The 23,961-nt window shown below is 37.4% G+C and overlaps 1 protein-coding gene across 1 annotated transcript in view; it reads left to right on the top strand.

Moving 5' to 3' along the window:
- The window catches only part of UBE2J1 (ubiquitin conjugating enzyme E2 J1), a 29,054-nt gene extending 5,615 nt beyond the window's left edge, over window positions 1-23,439 (top strand). Inside the window, exons 2-8 of the mRNA XM_025444572.3 lie at window positions 3,967-4,040; window positions 5,813-5,944; window positions 8,349-8,433; window positions 8,719-8,824; window positions 12,462-12,591; window positions 13,792-13,911; window positions 20,134-23,439. Coding sequence (XP_025300357.1) covers window positions 3,967-4,040; window positions 5,813-5,944; window positions 8,349-8,433; window positions 8,719-8,824; window positions 12,462-12,591; window positions 13,792-13,911; window positions 20,134-20,412 — 926 coding nt within the window. The 3' untranslated portion in view covers window positions 20,413-23,439. The remainder of the gene's footprint in view (window positions 1-3,966; window positions 4,041-5,812; window positions 5,945-8,348; window positions 8,434-8,718; window positions 8,825-12,461; window positions 12,592-13,791; window positions 13,912-20,133) is intronic.
- Window positions 23,440-23,961: the final 522 nt, after the last annotated feature.

Raw genomic sequence — 23,961 nt, 5'->3', positions numbered from 1 at the left:
GATTTTATTTATTTATTCATGAGAGACACAAAGAGTGAGGCAGAGTCACAGGCAGAGGGAGAAGCAGGCCCCATGTAGGGAGCCCGATGTGGGACTCGATCCCTGGTCTCCAGGATCACGCCCTGGGTTGAAGGAGCCCTGGGTTGAAGGAGGCGTTAAACTGCTGAGCCACCAGCCCCATGCTGGTTTCTTCAATCAGAGCAGCTCTGTTACCTCTTTTACACACTGAGGTTCTCATGAAGCTTTTTTTTTTAACAAAGGATTTTATCTTATTGTCAGATAAGTTTGAAAACCATTTTAATTAGATGCTTAGATATTTTTGAGGGGAGGATAGTAAAATTCAAGCAAACTAATATTTGAGTGCCTACTGTTTGCTAAGCCCTGAGGAGCCTGCAGTGAAGTAAATTGTTTAACAGGAAAGACCGGGGTTAAGTAATTACAGGTGAGATCAACTTTATAAAAGATAAAATACAGAGTGTTATGAGGGCTTCCAGCAAGGAGACTCAACCTAGTTTCTAGGGTAATGGCTTCCAAACTTGACAGACTATGAGAATAACTTGAAGTATTTCTGGTCTCCACTCCCCTCCCAGGATTCCTCAAATTTTTATCTGTCCCAGTGGGAATCTCTAGTCATTCCGCAGCATGTACAAGGGAAAGTGTCAGGGCGACCTTCCTGAGAAAGCTTATTATTTTTTCTTTAAAGATTTTAATTATTCATGAAAGACACAGAGAAAGAGGCAGAGACACACGGCAGAGAGAGAAGCAAAGTCCATGCAGGGAGCCCAAAGTGGGACTGGATTCCGGGACTCCAGGGTCACGCCCTAGGCTGAAGGCAGGCACTCAACCACTGAGCCACCCAGGCGTCCCTCTGAAAAAGCTACTCTAAAGCCAGTCTAGATGATGAGATGGAGAGTGGGAGTAGGAACAGTATTGCAAGCTGAAGAACAAGACAAATGATAAGAGTAGAAAATATATGTACATATTATTTTTAAAGATTTTCTTTTTTTTAAAGATATTTATTTATTTATTTATTTATTTATTTATTTATTTATTTATTTATTTATTTATGATAGACATAGAGAGAGAGAGGCAGAGACACAGGAAGAGGGAGAAGCAGGCTCCATGCCAGGAGCCTGACATGGGACTCGATCCCGGGACTCCAGGATCGTGCCCTGGGCCAAAGGCAAGCGTGAAACCGCTGAGCCACCCAGGGATCCCCTAAAAAGATTTTCTTTATTTATTCATGGGAGACATAGAGAGAGACAGAGACACAGGCAGAGAGAGAAGCAAGCTCCATTTAGGAAGCCTGATGCGGGACTTGATCCCGGCAGTACGGGATCACACTTTCAGTGAAAGGCAGACGCTCAACCGCATAGCCAGACAGGCATCCCCATATATGTACCTATTGAGACACATTTTCCCTCCATGCTCTGGACAGGAGGCTTTGTTCAATTCTTTTTTTTTTTTTTTTTAATTTATTTATTTATGATAGTCACAGAGAGAGAGAGGCAGAGACACAGGCAGAGGGAGAAGCAGGCTCCATGCACCGGGAGCCCGATGTGGGATTCGATCCCAGGTCTCCAGGATCGCGCCCTGGGCCAAAGGCAGGCGCAAACCGCTGCGCCACCCAGGGATCCCTGTTCAATTCTTTGATTCCCCCACCACCTGCTCCAAGACTACAAGCTCCTTGGTAACCAAAACTATTTTATTTTGGTTATAGCTGTAACATCTAGTATGAACTTAATAAATATTTGATGTTCAAATACTTCCATCAAGTGAGCAAAGTCTCTGCCTCTAGGGACCTAGTTCAGTGCAGGAGATGGAAAAAAATAGTAATTATGGAATAGGATAGAGACTTAACTTTTCCCCCCCACTTAAGAACTCTTGATTAAAATGAAATTTTATGCAGAAGTCTGATACTTACTGAACTATTTGGTTCTGTGTATGTAGGAGGTTTTCTCAGTTAACTTCTTTCCCCATAGCATTCCAATCTAAACTTCCATATATTTTACTTTTATTGTTTCCTCTGTGTATTCATACTCATGCATACTTCCTACTATTTTTTTTAAGATTTTATTTATTTATTCATGAGAGACACACACACACAGAGAAGCAGAGACATAGAGGGAGAAGCAGGGTCCACGCAGGGAGCCCGATGTGGTCGATCCTGGGACTCTGGGATCACACCCTGAGCCAAAGGCAGACGCTCAACCACTGAGCCACTCAGGCGTCCCCCTACTCTCTTTCTGAAAGATGTCAGTACCTGATTCCTTTTCTTTTCTGTCTGCTCTCAGGTTAGGTGCCACTTGATTACATACTTTTCTTATAGCACTTGTTGAACCACATCAGCTGATCCAGTAAGTCAGCTTTCCTCCCATACCTGACCTACCAACCTACCAGTTGATTTTCAAGCAGAGTTTTGGTGAGCCTTGGACTACCTGGTTTTTCCCTGGCTTTGCTCTCCTACACCAGTATCGTGACATTTTTTAGCACCCAAAACTTGAGGTGAAAGGGGCTGGGATCAAAGGATTGATCTTTGAGAGCCAGTAGGGAAGTAAAGAGGGTACAGATACAGATAGGATTGTAGGTTGTCATAGGCTGTCAACAGTCATTTATCATGGAAGTAAAAGGCTTTGCCATTAACTCCAAGAGGTGGAAGAGAAGGTGAGGAGAAAACAGGTGTGAAATAGTCTTGGGGTACTAGTTGGAGTGGGCTGGTGAGCTTACTAGAGAAACTGAGGAATATTAGATAGCATTGTGTCCCAGTGGAGGTTGTAGACTATAATGGCATCAATGTTCCTGCTTCTGTGACTTCCCTCACCCTCCTATACCCAGCTGTTTGGGTATAGGTACCAAATAAGAAGATGGTGGGGTTGGGTCAGCTAGAATTGAATTTTATTAGGGATTGTGAGAAAAGAACTCTTAAGAGCCAAGTGTGTGGATAAAGAGAGAAGCGAATATAGGTGTAGGTGAGCACAGGAAGTTATGGCGTCAGTGGATTGAAAGTTTTAAGTTGAGGGATCCCTGGGTGGCGCAGCGGTTTAGCGCCTGCCTTTGGCCCAGGGCGCGATCCGGGAGACCCGGGATCGAATCCCACGTCAGGCTCCTGGTGCATGGAGCCTGCTTCTCCCTCTGCCTATGTCTCTGCCTCTCTCTCTCTCTCTCTCTCTGTGACTATCATAAATAAATGAAAAAAAAAAAAATTTAAGTTGAGTCATTTCTTTTTTTTTTTTAAGATTTTTATTATTTATTTATTCATGTGAGACAGAGAGAGAGAGAGATCTCAGGGTCATGAGCTCAAGCCCTACATTGGGCATAGAACTTACAAAAAAAAAAAAAAAAAGCAATTCTGTTAGAACTGTGGCGTTTCAGTGACCTCTGGGGACCGTTCCATTTAGATTAATGCCAGATGGTGGGTGGAAATTCCCAAAAGATGGAAGATATGGGGGAGTCTACTGTTCATAAACATGAATTACAGAGGGCATGTTTTTGTTAAGATAGGCATTTTAACAAGATAGAGTTGGACTGCCTGTGTTAGAATTCCAGCTGTCATTTACTAGCTGTGTGACCTTGGACAAATTATTAATTTCTTCATGTTTCCATTTCTTTGTCTGGAAAATGGGAATAAAAATAGTACTTATCTCATAGCATTGTTTTGGGAATTAGATGAATTAATATTTTAGTGCTAGCACATAGGAAACATATGTAAGTACTTATTAAATAAAAATAGTACTGCCCTAAATATTTAATTTAATATATAATTCTTCTAATGCCTACCTGCCATGTCCTTCCCTTCTCCAATTATTACTGTTATCTCATAATTAAACTTTTATCATATACTCAGTTGAACTAGTCCTCTACACATTTTTTATTGAAGTAGGAACTTTTTCATTAGGTTTGTAAATCTGTACTAATGTCTTGGTAAAGTGTATTTTAAATGTCTCTATCTTATAAATTTTATTTTAGCTGTTAAGCGTTTAATGAAAGAAGCAGCAGAATTGAAAGATCCAACAGATCATTACCATGCACAGCCATTAGAGGTTAGTTTCCATCTTTTACATCTGGATTTTAATACCTTAATATTTTAAATGAATTCCTTAAATTGTTTTTTCATTGCTTTGAGTCATTACAGATGTGTTTGATATGGTTTATTGATATATTTTACTCCCTGTATTTTCTTAGTACTTATTCCATTAGCCATTCAGAATCTGACTTTTTTTTTTTTTTTAAGATTTTATTTATTTATTCATGAGACACACAGAGAGAGAGGCAGAGACACAGGCAGAGGGAGAAGCAGGTTCCATGCAGGAAGCCCGATGTGGGACTCATTCCCGGGACTACTGATCATGCCCTTGAGCCAAAGGCAGATGCTCAACCACTGAGCCACCCAGGCGTCCCAAGAATCTGACATTTTAGAAACAAATTTCCAGTCTCTATAAAATGGTCTTAAATGCTAAGGTTTTTAGTTTTAGGTTGTAAGTATGAGGGAGAGAGGGGTAATGGAAAGAACCCCAAACTCTATAGTTTGGAAGACCTGGCCCCTCGAAGGGACCTCTGCAGCTAGTTTGGGCTTCTTGTACAAACATCTCTGTTTCTTTTCAGTCTTCTCATCTGTCGGAGGAGGATATTTAAATGTGTTTAGTCTGGTTTCCATGATAATGAGAATAAAATATAATAAAGTGCAAATATTTTGCACACTGTAAACTGTAAAATACTTGGGGACTCTAAGATGATAGTATATTTATTAATATTACTGACTAATAAATAAGCTCTTGAGCATCTATAAGGGATGATTTTTTTTTAAGATTTTTTATTTAGTTATTCATAGAGACAGAGAAAGAGAGGCAGAGACACAGGCAGAGGGAGAAGCAGGCTCCACGCAAGGAGCCTGATGTGGGACTTGATCCCGAGTCCCCAGGATCACACCCTGGGCTGACGGCGGTGCTAAACCACTGCACCACCAGGGCTGCCCTGAGGGATGATTTTTTAAGGTTTTTTAAAATAATACACATTTACAGCAATTATTTGATTATATAATAACTTAGCTTAATTAAATATGTAATCTAATTTAACTTAGCTTAATTATGTAATCTAATTTATGAATATATAACAATGCTCCCCTGTTTTTAAATGTATTTGTTTAAAAAAGCTTTTAGGGGTACCTGGGTGAGTCAGTCAGTTGAGCATTTGCCTTCCACTCAGGTCATGATCCCAGGGTCCTGGGATCTAGCCCTCTACTGGGCTCCTTGCTTAGTGGGGAGCCTGCTTCTCCCTTTCCCCTCTGCCTGCAGTTCTCCCTGCTTGTGCTCTCTCTATCAAATAAATAAATAAAATCTTTTTTTTTAATAAATAAAATCTTTAAAAAAAAAGATTTTAGCTCTTGTGGGACATGAAAACTAGATCAAATAGCTTTTATTTATAACTTTTTTAAAAAAAAGATTTTATTTATTTATTCATGCAAGACACACAGAGAGAGAGGCAGAGACACAGGCAGAAGGAGAAGCGGGCTCCATGCAGGGAGCCTGACATGGGACTCCGTCCTGAGTCTCCAGGATCACGCCCTGGGCTGAAGGCGGCACCAAACTGCTGAGCCACCGGGGCTGCCCTTATTTATAGCTTTTATACTTGAGTTATTTTGTGCATTAGAAACTATTGTAGTAATAATTTGAAACATTTACTTTTTCTCACCCAGGAATATTTCTGGTACTCATTAATAAAGATGATCAAATGTTTTAATGTTATTGATTCCTTACTGGTTATTGTTTCTGTGCAGGATAACCTTTTTTTTTTTTTTTTTTTTTTTTTTTTTTAGGATAACCTTTTTGAATGGCACTTCACAGTTAGAGGGCCCCCAGATTCTGATTTTGATGGAGGAGTTTATCATGGACGAATAGTACTGCCCCCAGAATATCCCATGAAACCACCAAGCATTATTCTTTTAACGGTAAGGATTCTTGGCAATTTAGAATGCTTGTCGTTTAACTCTTCATGGTGACTGCAAAGCATGGTTAGCATACTCATTTTCATTAAGAAATAAAGCAGAACATTGCTATAACTTTGTCATTGGGGACCAAGATTTGATAGTACAATTCTTTTCCCCGAAAATAATTCCTAGGAATTGTCAATGCTAATGGATGCACAGTTGCCATAGTATGGTTGATAGGATTCAATGAATTAGTGGATACAAAGTGCTAGGGACAGTGTCTGGCACTTGGTAAGTACCAGAAAAGGGTAGTTAATGTTACTATATCTCTTACTCATATCATCACCTTCAACTTTTCACTTTAAACTCTTTTCCTCAGTTTCCTCATTTTTACATAGAGCTCTGAAAATAAAAACTGTCCCAGAGTCTTCAATAAATGTTAGTTATATTATTACTCTTTATATCTTCGAATTTCTCTCTTCACATATTTTATCTCCATGTAAGGAAAACTATTGATCCAGTTTTCTCTTTATTTTTCCTGGGATGTTGTTCCTTCAGAGTAAATTCCTCTCTTAGTAAGTTCTTCTTCCCTCATTTCCTTTCATTTGCAAGAATGGCTAATTATCCCTAACCTTGAAAAAAGCAAAACCAAACACAAAAGCCTTTCTGGATCTCTCCTTTCTCTTTAAGCTATTGTCCTACTTTCTCTTTGATAGCTTCAAGACATCCTTCCTCTAGCTTAGCCTGTTGCAGTCTGGTTTCTCCAGGCTTACTGCACCAGTCTCAGAGACCAGCTTGACAGTTCCCACTGCCTCTTCTCAGTCCTCATCCCAGACCATATAAGTTAAACATCTGATACACATGAGTAGCAAAAGGTGAAACGGAAGGTATTCATCAATACTCGACTAAAGCTGCTTTTACCCATGTGTGGTACAGTGGAAAGAGCGTTAATTTCATAGCCAACAGACCTGGATTCTGACCACTGCTCTTTCCATTACACCAGGCAGGTTACTTAATCTTTTTGAGGTTCAGTTTTCTCATCTGTTAAGGGTTGTGTATGGCAAATATGTTTACAATATAAAGTTCCTAGGACATAACCTTTTCTGCTTAACAAATACTAGGTGATGTTGTGAATTGTTAATGCCAGCAGTAGGGTAAGAGTAGGGTCTTGGAGGACCCCTCCTGTATTAGGAGTCACTTTTTAGTTGCTTGACATTGGGGAGAACCAGGTGGTTCAGGGGATGGGGCTGGTGTATGGGGAAACCAGGGATGGGGGGTAGGGGGGGTAGTTGGGGCAGCAGCTGTTAACAAATACAGAAATATTTCAGTAGTTAACTGATGTATGGTTATGGTTAGCACACTGCCTTCCTGATTTTCAGTATTTGATCTTTCTGATTCACTTCTCTCTTTTGGAAAGCCTTCTCCAATCTTCATTCAGCAAATATTTACTAAACATATGTCATGAACCATGGGGCTCAGTCAGTTAAGCATCTGATTCTTGATTTCAGCTCAGATCATGATCTCAGGGTTCGTGATACTGAGCTCTGCATAGGGCTCCACGTTCAGTGCAGTCTGCTTGTCCCTCTCCTTCCCCCTCTGCCTCTCCCTGCTCTCTCTCTCTCTCTCTCTCAAAATGAATAAATAAAATTAAAAAAATATATAGGCCATGCCCTTGTAGGTGTGGCAGGGAATAATAACTCAAGTTCTCTGGCTATGTGGAGCTTATATTCTAACTTCATGTCTCTTTGCCCATCCCCATGAGTATGGATATTCTATAAGTTCAGATATCAGCTGTTTTTTCTTATGCCTGTTGAGATGGCTTCACTGGTCACCTCTGTGAAGTCAGATACCAAACACATGTATCTTCTTCTGACATCAGCGTGTCTGTATTTCTGCCTTTCTGCTGTATATCATCAGTAGCTCTTCTACCAAGACAACAGATCCATGTCCAAAATGGAAATCATTACCTCTGATCTGCCTCTTTTGTATTCTTGTCTTATGAAATTGCATCATCCATATGAAAATCATTCCTGTCTCAGAGCCTTCTGCAGCAGTATCTAGTTAGGTGACACCAAGTCCTCTGGTTTTTCCTAGCCTCTGCATGTCTTCTCTTTTAGATCCTTCACAGAGCCTAGCACAGTATTATACTCAGAGGAGGATATCAGGACATCATTATATGTCAGTTATTTAGATTTAGATTTCAGTTATATAACTCAGTTTCAGAAAGGTGCTACAACTTCTAAAAACAGCATATATTTTACAAGTATTTGTGGAGTGTCTAAAAAAGGACAAAAATCTATGTCCTTTTGGAGATTATATTCTTTTAAACCTTTCTTTTAAAATTATTTATTTATAAAATATATTTATATTTATAAAATACAAAACATTACATATATAATTTTTAAAATGCCTTATTTATTCTAAGGCTAATGGACGATTTGAAGTAGGCAAGAAGATCTGTTTGAGCATCTCAGGACATCATCCTGAAACTTGGCAGCCTTCATGGAGTAGTGAGTATTAATTTAAAGTGAATATAAATCTTCTGTAATTCTAATTAACTCATAATTATAAAGTATAACACCCTCTTGAGACTGAAGCTGTTTGGGGTAATTAATTTGATGTTACTGAATAAAGAATAAAAATTCTTGCCTTGTCTCAATTTTTGCCATCATTTTAACACAACCACCTTACCTGTACCTTTTTAGTAAAAGCCCATGCGTCTTGTTTTCTTCTTCCAGAGTAAACCCAGTTCCTTTTACAAAACAACTTAGATTTATGTTTACCTTTTATTTCAGTAAGAACAGCGTTACTAGCCATCATTGGGTTTATGCCAACAAAAGGAGAGGGAGCCATAGGTTCTCTAGATTACACACCAGAGGAAAGAAGAGCACTTGCCAAAAAGTAAGTTTTGCATTTCATTCTTTGTTAAGATTTAAATACTATTCTGGGTAATGGCTGTTAGGAGATGGGCTCAGTCTCTTTGTGAGTTACCTTGGTTACAGGATCTAGTCTAGTTGTGCTATTTTAGAATTCATTTGTAGCAGTTTACTATCCAGGGGTGACCAGAGTCTAAAGAATTGATTTCATACTGTCTAGTTTTAGAAAGTACTTGGTAATAGCAACGTATCTTCTAAAAGAAGATATCTATTCTGGTCATTTGTCTCTAATTGAGCAGAATTACAGATAGAAAAAGAAAAAAAACCAAACCAACGCAATTGTTTATATGTAGCTTTCCATAAGATTGAAAACTTCTTAAGGGCAGGGAGGAAGTCCACTTTACCCATCTTTGCATCTACAGTATCAGGCTCAAAGCAAATACTCAATAAATGATCCAGAATAAAATAAAGGAGATTTTCTTTACCAAGTTACGGTTTCTTAGTGATATTGCCTTCTCATTTTCTTCAGATGCATTCTGTCTGTATAACCCAGATTAGTCACCAGATTCAGAGTAGCCTCTTCTTTGAGTGGTGCAAAGACTAATTCTCTCTCTCTCTCTCTCTCTCTCTCTTTTTTAAAGATTTTTATTTATTTATTCAGGAGAGACACACAGACAGGCAGAGACACAGGCAGAGGGAGAAGCAGGCCCCATGTAGGGAGCCCCATGTGGGGGACTCAATCCCGGGTCTCCAGGATCAGGCCCTGGGCTGAAGGCGGCGCTAAACTGCTGAGCCACTCAGGCTGTCCTCTCCTTTTTTTTTTAAGACCAACTTCTTTCTAACCCAGTTTATTTTTTAATCAGTGTGCATAGGGAAGAGACCCTATAAGAAATCCTATCAAAAGGCTTTCCAATCCTAGAATACTAGTCCCAACCCTCAACAAATGTTAAAGATTCCAAAATTGCACTGAGTGAGGAGGAAGAGTATTTAAAAGTACTTACAGGGGGATCTCTGGGTGGCTCGGTGGTTTGGCACCTGCCTTCGGCCTGGGACATGATCCTGGAGTCCCAGGATCGGGTCTCACGTCAGGCTCCCTGCATGGAGCCTGCTTCATGGCTCTGACTTGCCTTCTGGCACGTGACTCTGCCTGTGTCTCTGTCTTTCTCTCTCTCTCTGTCTCTCATGAATAAAAAAATAAAATCTTTAAAAAAAAAAAGTACTTACATTTTGTAATCCTTGATCTTCATCATTTTCCTGCTTGGACTCTGCTATCACCTCTCAGACATATTATGTTAATTAAATTACAGTATATCTTACCCTAGCACAGCCCAGAATATGTCCTCTTTAGATGTTTGTTAAATCAAATAGATTTTAGTGTCTGAAAGATTTGATAGACTCTTGGATTTCATCAACAACTTTTCTTTATAAACCTTATTTCCAGGTTCTGGGGATATACCTTATACTGTAGCTGTTATTCACAAATTATATAATATGTACTCTGAATATATAGCATTTGCTTTTATTTGATTTTCTTTGTTGGCTTTCTGTCTTGATACTTTTATCCAGTTCATTTCATGTATAAGGAAAAAAAAGAACTTTGTTTTTTTGTTCTAGATTTACCAATGTATACATTCTAGGTTATTTTGTTTTAAAGATTTTATTTATTCATCTGACAGAGAGAGAAAGAGCACAAGTAGGCAGAGCAGCAGGTGGAAGGAGAGGGAGAAACAGGCTCCCCTCTGAGCAGAAAGCCTCGACTGTGGGCTTGATTGATCCCAGGACCCCAGGGATCATGGCCCGAGCTGAAAGCAGACACCCAGCTAACTGAGCCACCCAGGTGTCCTTATGATAGAGGCTTTTTAAAAAACATGATTTTGCATTCATCCATAGTAGCATATTGTCCTGTGGATAAACTAATATATTAAAAATTAACCTTCCCCTTTAAGTCTCATGACTTCTCAGTTAAAGTGGACACATTTTAAAGCAAATAATTTGAATACAACTGACTTTCAAAAGGATATGGACAGCAGTGCTGCTTCTGGTGAAATAAAAATATTCATCAACAAGTACTAAGTTAATACGACTTTTACATATATTTGTTCACATGAAGTTTTTAAATAAATTTAAATAGCATGATCTTAAAGAACAAAGGCTTTTATTATGTTGAAGTGGAAGTACAATAAAATGATTTTTTTTAAAGTTCAGCAATGTAATGATGGATATTTTTATATGTTATACATATTTACTTCCAGTCCTACAAATCCTCAGCACTCTTGTGGACTTTGGGACACTTTTGGCTATATCTGGAATACAAAAGGGAAAATGAAAACCTAGAAAAACAAATAAATCTTAGGAAGTAGTCTAGTTAACAGATTTATCTTGACTCTACTTAATATAATGAGCGATAAATTTCAGTCTTTGGATTTTATATGAGTTCTCTGTCTTTCAAGTTATACTGCTATTTTTTTTATTATGTTTTTCTAAGTTTTCTTAAAATTCTAGCTAGTTAACATACAGTGCAATATTAATTTGAAGTTCAGAACTTAGTGATTCATCACTTATATACAACATTTATATATGATATATATTTTGCTCATCACTAGTGCCCTCCTTAATCCTATTTACTGTTTAACACCTCCCATACATCACCCCCTACCCTTGCTCCTCCCCTCTGCTAACCCTCAGTTTGTTCTCTGTAGTTAAGAGTCTTTCTTGGGATGCCTGGGTGGCTCAGAAGTTGAGCCTCTGCCTTTGGCTCAGGGCGTGATCCCAGAGTCTGGGGATCATTTCCTGCGTGGGGCTCCCTACATGGAGCCTGCTTCTCCCTCTGCCTGTGTCCCTGCCTCTCTCTCTCTGTGTCTCTCATGAATAAATAAATAAAATCTTAAAAAAAAAAAAAAGAGTCTGTTTCTTGGTTTTCCTCTTTTTCCTCCCCTTCTCTTGTTTGTTTCTTAAATTGCGCATGAGTGAAATCATACAGTGTTTGTCTTTCTCTTATTTCATTTACCATAAGTTATACTGCTATTTAGATGAATAAGATTTGTGAATTTTTTCCCTAGAAATATCTGTAAATTCTATTTTTAATGGCCTCTTTACTATTTTATCTATGTTTCAGCTAAAAAGTAACTCAAACTTTATAACGGACTTTTTTTCACAGGTTTAACATAGTTTTGTTATGTGATCTTGAGGACACTGTGGTTAGACATTCTATATATTTTGTTGTATAGATCTAAACTTAGTTTTCTTTAAAGAGTATGTTGGGAAAAAATGGAATCTAAGCCCTGATTTTTTAAAAAATTTAGATTAAAAAAAATTGAGATATAATCGACACGAGTTTTTATTGTTGTTAAGTTTTATTTGAGTAATCTCTCCACCCAACATGGGGGTTGAACTCAGCAACCCTGAGATTAAGAGTTGCATGCTCTTTTGACTGAGCCAGCCAAGCACCCCAACATGAGTTTTTTTTCCTAATACCAACCTAACCTAACTTGTATATTTATCTCAGAACTATAATATTGCTGTAATTGTCTAATTTATAGATGAATATGATATGGAATTTTCCAGTATTCTTTTATTTTAAATTGAATCATTCAGTATTTGAGTATCTTAAATTACCATTCAAGTATTTGATTTATACCTATCAAAAAATTATTTCCTACCAGATCACAAGATTTCTGTTGTGAGGGATGTGGCTGTGCCATGAAGGATGTCCTGTTGCCTTTAAAATCTGGAAGTGATTCAAGTCAAGCTGACCAAGAAGCCAAGGAACTGGCTAGACAAATCAGTTTTAAGGTACTCTAAATTTGTAAATGTTATTATGTAACCTTTTTGTTTACTGCCAAATTCTGGATAGAAAGTAAAGGCGATATAGTTTTGTGAAGTAAGATTTTACGAATAATTCTTTATTATGAAACTAATAATGTATGTTTAGAAAGGCATTACAGCATAGTGGTTAAGAGCTTGGACTCTGGTATACCATGCTGGGGTTCAAATCTCAGCTTTGCTGTTTATTAGTTTTAGGACCTCAGATGTACTACTTACCCACTCTGTGCCTTTTTCTCATCTGTAAATAACGTTACTTATCTTATAGGATTCTTATGAGGATTGAGTTAATACCTAACTGTATTGCATTTAGAACTGTCCCTGATACTTAATAAATTTTAACTCTTGTTATAGAAGATATGGTAATTTAGAAGAAAATCACAGTCATATATAATCCCATCCCCAAGAAATAACTGCTGTTAATATTTTAGCATATCTCCCTTATGTCCTTTTTCTCCACATATGTTTTACTCAAACATATAATTACTTTTGGAATTTAATTAGCTCTATAAAAAATGTCAACCTGCATTAAGCAGCAATGCTACTTCTCCCTCTTCACGTCTCTTAACATCCTGTCTGTCCTTTCATATCCAGTTCTTAGGAGAAATTTTTCCTTCTGTTCATTGTATTGCCTGGAAGAGGAGGTGCTTAATAAGTATTTGTTATTTTCTTCCTTCTGAAAATTCCTATCATACTTAATATTGTTTTTCTGAAAATTGTAGGGCCAGGTTTGTTTTATACATCAGAATTTTGGATTTTAGAAAATAACAAACACACACCATATTTTAGTACCCACAAATGGGATCTGGGGCAGTAACCCATAATCAAGTCTATTAATATTCCCTCAGCAAACCTGAGAATATCTACACTAATGTGGGATAAAGAGTATTAATAACTTCACATGTCACACTTCATCTGGAAATTACAAAAAAACTTCATTTAGAATTGTGGATTATGAGCCACAGGTGTTAGTTTTGTCTCTCACCAAGAGCTCCTTGAGAACAGGTTTTGTCTGTGCATCTTGAAATACCTAGCAGTTTTAGACACATGTGCACTTAATAGTTGATAGTAAATTAGCAAATAAAATAAGTCCAAGAGAGGATTAGTAGGTGTAGGTTCTTCTGTACATTTCCTATTTTAACGCAGCTCTTGGGTGTACTTTTTTTACAGGCAGAAGTCAATTCATCTGGAAAGACTATTGCTGAGCCAGACTTAAACCACTCTTTTTCACTAACTGATTTACAGGATGATATACCTACAACATTCCAGGGTGCTACGGCCAGTACCTCGGTATGGCTCTTGTTTTCTACATATATGTATGTCTGTATCATTGTCATTTGCAATAGGAGGAGGAAATCTCTAGATGAAATATCTGAATATTTTGATTCTCCTGACAGTTGGATTCCAGCTCACCTCTCCCTCTAATGAATCATAGTATCTTAAGCAAATTATTCATACTTTTTGGGCCTTCTTTCTTGTTAAATGGGGTCCTGTTGTCCCTCCAGAATTCTGTGATTTCTCTGAAAAGTTGGTTACAGTATAACACTACACTCTGAATAAAACAAAACATACATACTTTGGCCACTTTCTAAATAGGCACTGTTTCTTTGGCAGGTTTGTTAAGCTGCATTAAGTCACTCAATTAATAAAGGACTAGAGCCAAAGATTTGTCTCAGATCTGCTATGCCCAATATTGTAGCCACTAGGCACATGTAGCTATCTAAATTTGTATTTACGTTACTCAGAATTAAATTAAATTTAAAATTCAGTTCCTGAGTCATAGTGGTCACATTTCAAGTAATCCATAGCCACTTATGGCTTGTGGCTGCCATTTGGACAGCAGAGATACCGAATGTTATCATCTCAGAAAGTTCTACTGGACAGTGCTGCCTTGCACATAGTAAGTGTCCAATAACTAATTGTTGAATGAAAGATTAAATGAATATTATGTGTCTTGTTAGTTCTGCCCTTACCTATTGTCTAAGTATTGGTGGGTATAGATCATCAGAGATTGATTAAGAAAATGTGATGGATAGTCACTAAATAATTAGGATTCTGGGGGAAAAACCAGATTTCCTTTCTAGATTTCCTTTCTATATGTAAAAGAACAGATGTCTTTCGGTAACAGATTGGTTGAGTAGCTGCATCTTCTTTCCCCCCTCTTCAGTTTTAGAGAGGATTTTAAAGGGTCAGGAAAATTTAGATAGCTGGCCAATACAGATGTGCCCTTTCCTCAGGCATAACTTACTATAAAGTGGGACTGCATAGTCCTGAGTGGTTGTTCTCTCCTTTTCAGAGAGTGAGATGGGTAGAGAGAAGTAGGTTGGAGAGAGAAAGGGAAAGGGTACCCTGGAGGAAGTAGTTGGAGGACTGGAGATGGAGGTATAAGGAAAAAGTGTATGCTGAGAGTTAAATTGTTTTCACATGATCCCCATGTAATTTTATGAATCGCAGAGGGATATTATGAATTAATTTTAGTCAGTATATGTTTTACCTTGAAATATTAAACTCAGACTACTTTTCACTTTTAGAATTCTGTTTTTTTATTTTATAGTTTTGGTTTTTTTATTTATTATTTTATTTTATTGTATTTAAAGATTTTATTTGTTTATTCATGATAGACATAGAGAGAAAGAGGCAGAGAGAGAAGCAGGCTCCCTACAGGGAGCCAGACACGGAACTCGATCCTGGGACTCCCAGATTGTGCCTTGGGCCAAAGGCAGGCGCTAAACCGCTGAGCCACGCAGGGATCCCCTGGGGTTTTTTTTGTTTTTTTTTTTTTGTTTTTTTAAATGGAACCATCCTATTACAGAGAGGAGGGTGTTTATCTTTTTTCACCTGTAAGGACAGTCTCCTGATATTTGTGATGTATTCAAATCTGTTTTTAGTCTCTTAAATCTATGTCAAGTCCCCCTATTGCATATTGCAGTTATTTTACTTGTAATTTATTTTATCATTATTTATTGTCTATCTTCACAGAATGTTTGTTCCTTGAAGATCAGAGCTTTCCTTCTATTGCATTATATCCCTGGTGCCTGGCCTTGTGCCTTGTGTATAGTTGTATAGTTGGTGGTCAATACATACTTTTTTTTTTTTAAGATTATTTATTTATTTATTTATTTATGAGCGACACAGAAAAAGAGGGAGGTGGAGGCATAGGTAGAGGGAGAAGCAGGCTCCACGCAGAGAGCCCGACGCAGGACTCGGTCCTGGGTTTCCAGGATCACGCCCTGGGCCGAAGGCAGCACTAAACTGCTGAGCCACCCGGGCTGCCCAATACATACTATTTTTTTAATACTTTTTTTGATTGAATAAATGAATCTTGGGATTGGCACTTGTAAAAAATACTAGAAATACAGGTAAAGAAATCTAGAAGTTTAAGTATATACATTGCATAACTAGTATTATTATCATAGTGGTATTTTCCATTTTGGTTTGATTTGATTTGTTTTCATTTTTATTATTGCAGTTGATATACAGTGTTGTTCTAGGTTCAGCTGTGCATTCTGATTTTAAATTACATAAAACTTTAAATTCTTTTTCATAGATAAAGGTAATTGATACCAATTCTGTTTAAAATACAAGAAGCAATAAATTGTCTACAGTTGCAAGTTAAGATTTTGGTTACATTTACATGCAGATTATCTCAGAGGATGATTATATAATTTGATCACTATGGAAGTAATTGAAACTTGGTTTTGGCTAGGGGTGGCTGCTTTACATGCAAGTGTAATATAAATTCACTAAAATATTATACATAAAATCCCAGATAAGCTATGTTTTTTTAGCCTTGAGGGGGCGAGAGATTGCCCAAAGTCTAAATACAGCAGATAATATCAGGCCATCTGTTGCTTTTTGATGCAGAATTTTTTTAGCTATGTAGAAAGAGGGAAAATACTGATGGTAGTTTTATGTTCTTCCAGTCTGTTAGACTTTTTTCCCCTCTTCCTAGGGATTGAGGTTCTGAATAAGCCATTCTATTTTATATTAAAAAGCAAACATACAACTCCTTCACTAATAGTGGTTATTCTAGATTATTATAGAAAAACTTATATGTATTATAAGGGAATTATCTGTGACTAATGGTTTTTAAAAATTAACTGAATTAAATACAAATGTCATAAACTTCTACCTTCCCAAAAATGGTTGCTTCATCTTAACTAAGAACATGGAAACTGTTATGACTTAAGTCTTCATTCAGTGATAGGTGTGTTTGGACAAGTTTAGATAAACAGCAAAAATTTAGAAGTCTGATTCCCAATCATACACAGCATTTTGTTATTTATTTATTTATTTATTTATTTATTTATTTATTTATTTATGATTTTATTTCTTTATTCATGAGAGACAGAGAGGCAGAGACACAGGCAGAGGCAGAGGGAGAAGCAGGCTCCATGCAGGGAGCCTGATGTGGGACTCGATCCTGGGACCCCAAGATCAGGCCCCGGGCTGAAGACGGCACTAAACCACTGAGTCACCCGGGCTGCCCATACACAGCATTTTGAAAATGCCAACCTCATGTGAACTGCCAAAATTTTGTCCAGTTCAACTCCAAGCAATCTAGGTTCCTCCAGGTCTATAACCTTAGGGTTGTTACCATTTTCTTATGATGTGATTGTCTTAACTAGGAAAAATTTTAGAATGTTATATCTCAGCTCAGCGCTAGTCAGTAATACTCAACAATATAGTAACCAGAAGGCACCTGGGACATAGGAATCTTTTTTATTTTTAAGATTTTATTTATTTATTCATAAGAGACACAGAGAGGCAGAGACATAGGCAGAGGGAGAAGCAGGCTCCCTGTGGGGAGCCCGATGTGGGACTTGATTCCGGAACCCTGGGATCACACCCTGAGCCGAAGACAGATGCCCAAGCACTGAGCCACCCAGGTGTCCTTGAAATATAGGAATCTAATTAAAGCAATATGTCTATAAAGTATTTCCATTAAGTGCATGTACTAAAATATCATCTAAAGACAATGTTTTATAGGGATTGTTTTTCTAAATGTTTTTTAAAGATTTTATTTATTTTACAGAGAAGGAATGGGGGGAGTGGGCATGTAAGGAGGAGGGGTAGAGGGAGAGGCAGATAATCTGAAACTGATTTCTCCTTGAGGACATGAGCCCCATGGGTGGGTGGATCTCAGACCCTGAGATTATGACCTAAACTAAAGCCAAGAGTTAACCCCTCAACCCACTGAGCCACCCAGGTGCCCCTAAAATATGTTAATCATACTAACAGAGGTCTGAAAATCTATCCTAAGCAATCACTTTTTGAAAATCTAAATCTGTGAGGTTCCTGGGTGGCGCAGTAGGTTAAACGATGATGGACTCTTGGTTTCAGCTCAGGTCCTGACTCCAGGTTGTGAGATCAAGCCCCAGGTAGGGCTTGGAGCTCAACCAGTGTCTGCTTGAGATTCCCTCCCTCCACCCCTCCACCCTGTGTGTGCATGCACACATACTCTCTCTCAAATAAATAAATAAATCTTTAAAAAAAAAAAACTAAATCTAGTGTCTCCATAGGGGTATATTAACAATGACAATATTAATAATAAGTAACATTTATCAGCAGTTGTGTATCCTAAGCATTTTATATTGTTAATCCTTTTAATCCTTATAAGTACATAGAACGCCTGGGTGGCTCAGCAGTTGAGCATCTGCCTTTAGCTCAGGGCATAATCCCAGTTTGGGGATCGAGTCCCACATCCGGCTCCCTGTGAGGAGCCTGCTTTTCCCTCTGCCTATGTCTCTGCCTCTCTCTCTGTGTCTTTCATGAATAAATAAATCTTTAAAACAAAACAAATAATCTTATAAGTACAGAATTGGATATTATCCAATTGTACAGATGAAAGAGCTGAGTCTTAGGCTGAATAATTTGCCCAGGATCCTGCATCCCCGAAGTGCTAGAGCCTGCCTGGTAATTAATGAATGATAAGGCTGCTTGTTTTAGTCATTGTATTCTCTCAAACTAATGGAAAAAAATAACATGTATAAAATAAAATCTTTAAGCTGAATCAATCTCTTGTGCTAGTTCCTGGATTGATAGCACCTTTGTGTTTTTTACTTTCCTTAAGAACCTTCCCTGTAAGCCTTGAGCACTTTTACTGCATTAGACACTTTTAGCTTCTTGGCTGAGAAATCAGAAGAATGGGAGATTTCAAATGGAATGTTGCTGTATCAGCCACTATAACTCAGCTCAACCCAATGAGTGCTTATTAAGATAATATGATGCCTGCGACAGTGTAAGACCTCGTAGTTCCTTTTCTGTCTCTGTGTTATGGGTCACTACATTCGAGTGCTTCCAAAAGACAATTTTAAGAAACTCAGATTATTCACACCTTGTAATGTTGAAATGAATGTCAGATTTAAAATGTACTTTCTTCTGTAGGTAACTTAGATCAGCAGTTTCTTCCCTAATGTTTATAGCTGTTGCCAGAACAAAGCTCATCCTCTTATGCTTTTTAAAAAGTACATTATTGATTTTTTTCTTCTATTTGAAATCTTCTCTAATGGAAAGTTTTAAAAATATTTTTTATTTACTCAGTTTTTAAAGTTATCCTGAAAAAGACATGCATTCTTATTTTTTATTTGAAAGGCTATTGGTACTAATATAACCAATATAAAGTTTTCAATAAAAGAATTAAAGGCCACTGGGTTATTAGAGGTAGAGTTAAGGTATCTATATAAATAAAATGGAATTTATATTTTGTAGAGCTTTCTTATCTATATACCATATTTAAGATTTTTGAATCACTTCGTATCACACTGTAATTATGCTAGGCCCAGTAGTCATTGAAAGGACAGAAAACAATTGATATCTTGTGCTTTGTAGGGCCCGCTACTGTGCCAAAGTATGCTTTATATGCATAAGGTAACATAATTCAAATACACAGTAAAGAATTATTCTAGACTTGTGCTCAATTCACTTTGCAGGAGTTATGAGAAAAGACAAACTTGGCTTGAAAACATCTGATTTTTATAACAGTACTGCTGTGAAGAAAGTATGGTTTGAAATTATTCCCTATGCTGTATGATTGTTGGTGGAAGCATGTGGATGTAGTCAGATAACATTGGAAGAGACCTGGTTCATGAAAGGCAAGCTGTTGAGAGTTAAAACTTTTTGCCATTTAGTCTGGCAAATTTTCAAGCCGAAAAGAAATCAGATTGCTTCCCTTCTTAGCTCTCCTGTAAGAAAGTAAGATGCCCAGATGCTTAACATATATTGCTGGAGTTGTAGCTACAGGAGGGTAGAAAGCCATCTGTAGAGCACATGGCCAACCTCTGTTCTCATCCTATTTGTTGCTGATAAAGTCCTCCTCTACCTGATGAGTATTCAGAATAAATTGTGTTGTTGGCTTGTTCAGGAGGGTAATTAGTTTCAGCCTTCAGATCATTCTTGGTTGTTTTGCCCATAGTCATATTTTAGTGCTCTGAGGTTTTGTGTATTCTTGTAACTTCCATATATACAAGTTTTCTTTGCCAATTTCAAACAAGATTTCCTAAAATTTCCTAGTATGGAGCCCAGAACCCCCCAGCAGCATCCCTTCAACGACCTGCTCAGCCTGTAGTTAAGAATACCTCCATGAGCCCTCGACAACGCCGAGCCCAGCAGCAGAGTCAAAGAAGGTCGTCTACTTCCCCAGATGTGATCCAGGGCCAGCAGCCAAGAGACAACCACACTGATCATGGAGGATCTGCTGTTCTGATTGTCATCTTGACTTTGGCATTGGCAGCTCTTATATTCCGACGAATATATCTGGCCAATGAGTACATATTTGACTTTGAGTTATAATATTGTTTTGTGTCTTAAGAGCTGTGACTCAGCTGCTTCATTAAACATTCTGCATTGGGTATAATCTAAGAATTGTTTACAAAAATATTATTTTGTATTTACCCTTCATTCCTTTTTTGATCCTTATAAATTCAGTATCAATATAGCTAGACTTTCAGACTGTGTCTGCTTAGTTTAAGGGACTAGAAAGTCAAAGTCCCTTGTCTCACCATATGACCTGCTTTACAGAGAAATAACTTATTGTTTCTCATGCCTCAACTTCTTTTTATGTAAATTTGTGATACTTTTCTGTATAACCCTTTGAAAATTTTGGATTAAAGAAGGTGTTTTAAGTTCCAGTGAGTATTACTAGTTACTCAATATCATTTATTGAGTACTCTGTTTCTACTTATGTAGAATGATCTAGGGATAAGAATTGAAAAGGGAAAGTAGAGCTCTTCAAATAGCTTGCTGAGAATGTCATTCATAGGAGATAGACTGGGATGCCCATTCTGTGACTTTGTGTCCTAAATGTTGTTCAGTGAAAGTAATTATTTCAGTCAGACATTTATGAGGAGAGATTACATCTTTGTTACTGGATGTTACTTGGAGGGAATAATGCTTTGTAACCACTTTGATATGCTGTTATCCCCTTCTCTCCCAAATGCACACAAGATTCAAAAACAAAGGAAACAGTCCTCCATAGAGCTTTTTTTAAGGAAAGAAGGGTCCAAGCCAGGAAATCACTTGATTTTCTTCCAGAAGTCAAACGGAAGGATCTTCAGATTTTAATGTTTGCTCTGCTTTGAATTGTATATCTTTTGAAGGTATTATATGCCTAGCTTTGTAATCACTATAAATTTAATTATTCTAGGAATAATGCATAATGTTGAAATATTTCATGTACCATTTTAATAGAAAAGCTCAGGGCCCAAGTAACAGTGATAGAAATTAGAAAAACCTTTACTTAGAATTGTCCACCTAATCAAAGCCCAAGAAATAATTTTCAGTGCAAAATCAATATATATAATGTAGTGCGAACTAGCTCCACGGATTGTAGCAGATAATTTTATCATCATAATGCCTGGTGAGAACATAGAATCACAGAAAAACATTGCCTTCACCATATTCAGTAGCCGCATTGAGGGCACTCAAGTGTATTTGTTAATGAAGAGTTAATTTTTAAATACAGACAGTCCCCCTGCTTTCAAATAGGTTATGTTCTAAAAGTGCATTTGTGGGTTATTATTTTTTTCTTTTACAACTGTTATAAATGGCATTCAGGTTCTAGACAAGTCCAAAAAGTTAGTCCATAATGTGTCTCAAGTACTTTGGAGGATGGTGTTCATAAAGTCCTTAATGTAGTTTTAACTAACCGAAATTATGGGCAAGATAGAAACAATTTGTAAAATTATATTAAAGGCAAATTTAATTTTTACTGCTGCTATGGACTTTGGTTCTGTTAATTATCAGACACAATTTCTATGTTCATCTGATAGCCGTTTTTCCTTTATGTCCACCTCTAAAATAAAGAACATACTGTATACTATTATATAACACATAATTGTCTTAAGCTTTAATAAGCATTTTAAAAGTGTTAACAGATTGTTTCTGTTATATCTACAAAGTTGATAAAGTCTTAAAAAAAAGCTCAAGGACTTTATGAAGACCTCCTATGTCAGGAAAATTATAGGTTACCATTTTATAACTTTATTGCCCATGAGAAAGCACATTCTGAAGTTTTGGTTTGGAACACAAAATATTAGAGATATTGGTTCCTCCTAGGGAGAGGGCATTGACCCACCTGGGAAGACCAAATAACATCATCACCTGAGAAAAAGTCCCCTTGCTCTCAACCTCTGCTGAGATTAATCGTGTGCTAGGAACAATCTTCCCTCCACTTCCTCTCAAACTTGAGCCAGCCTCTGGATCTCTGTGATCTTGTTACATGTATCCATGGGGTGTACCAATACTTTAAGATTGATTAAGCCGAGAAGATTTTGCATTGCGCAGGTCCTTCTCTATCTGATTTGCTTCTCGTCTCACACCTATCAGCTGACAGGCCACTTGTTTGTGTTGGCATTTTTTAAGCACTTGATACACATACCTGAAAGTGGCATACTTTTTGCTCTTTCCCTTTCAGCTTACATATGCTACCTAAAAATCCTTAAGTGGTCAATCTGATTCCCATCCTGGAGTTGATGAGCAAAAGTGATCTTTGGGGCTATTCTTACTTGAACGCCACCTGAAGAGACTTCAGAAAACTGTTATTTTTTAAAGCCCTAGTTTATCCCTTTAATTACAGCGTAAGGGCAAAACCAGATACGTGTGATCTGGTTGGTAAAGGCTTAGGACTCCTTCCCCCAATCCTCAGATTTAGGTAATTCATGGCTTTTTCTTTGACCAACAAAGCACATGACTACATATCAAGGTAGTTAAAATAGCATGCTTGAAAAAAATATATAATGTCTGTTTCACCTGTAACTGTTTAAGCCGATGAAACCTTTAAAAATTTATGTATTGTGGGGCTTTTATGTAGCACTTTACATGTTCATGCTGCTTATTTGTTTTATTCTACTGAAATAAATGAATTTCATCAAAATTCTCAATGAAGTTTTTTAAAAAAAACCTTTAAAATTGTTTATCATTTTGACTATGGAAATGTAATATTTCTTATTTCAGGAGAATAAGAAATCTTTTTGTTACTTTTGGCTATGAATAAACCTTCTGGTATCTTGAGACCTCCCATTTTTATAGACCAGAATCTGTAAACAAGCAAACCTCACACATTTGGACTTACTTGAGCAGAAATCTAGGCTAAAGTACTGAAAAGCCTATACTGTTGCATCATTTGCAATTAAGTATATGAAATGACTGCATTTAGTGAACCTGACTCTTAAAGACTAATGTATACATTAACGTGTGTACTGTTTAAGCCTTGTGGGAGGGTGTACATTGCTCAGAAGCTGTTTGGAACGCCTCTTGAACAGTTGCCTTCAGAACTAGTTTGAGCTGCTCAATAAAACCAGTGACTTTATTCATACCGTGCTTTGACCAAAAGTTGTATTCTTTATATTATTCGATCTTCAATCCATTTTGCCTCCTTAAATATTCTCTCACGTCTTCCACTTCTCTTTATGCTCCCTGCCGTTACCCTAATGAGCCTCCTCTCCTCGGACAAGTCTCCAGTCTTGCCCTATCATTCCCCTCACCCCTGCCAGCATCTTCTCCAGTGTGCAGGTCTGATTCTATCTCTTAAGCTCACACCCTTAATGTAGTTTATAAGGCTGTGTGTAACTAGAGTCCCACTGACCTCTCTGGCCTAATCTGACAGCAAATGCTTACTGCCACCTTTCCACAGCTCTGAGCCACGGGCCAATCCTCTGTTGTGAGAGAAATAAACAAATGTAAAATTATACATCTACTGCCTCACACCATATACAAAACAACTCAAAATGGATCCAAGACCTTAATGTTAAGAACAAAAACTATAAAATTGTTAGAAGAAAGCATACTAAAACTTTGTGACCATGAATGAGGCAGTAATTTCTTAGACACAAGACTAAAAGC

The sequence above is a fragment of the Canis lupus genome, chromosome 12, assembly GCF_003254725.2.
Source record: "Canis lupus dingo isolate Sandy chromosome 12, ASM325472v2, whole genome shotgun sequence".
NCBI lineage: Eukaryota > Metazoa > Chordata > Mammalia > Carnivora > Canidae > Canis > Canis lupus.
Note: the sequence above shows the minus strand (reverse complement) of the source record. Positions and strands in the feature narration are given on the sequence as shown.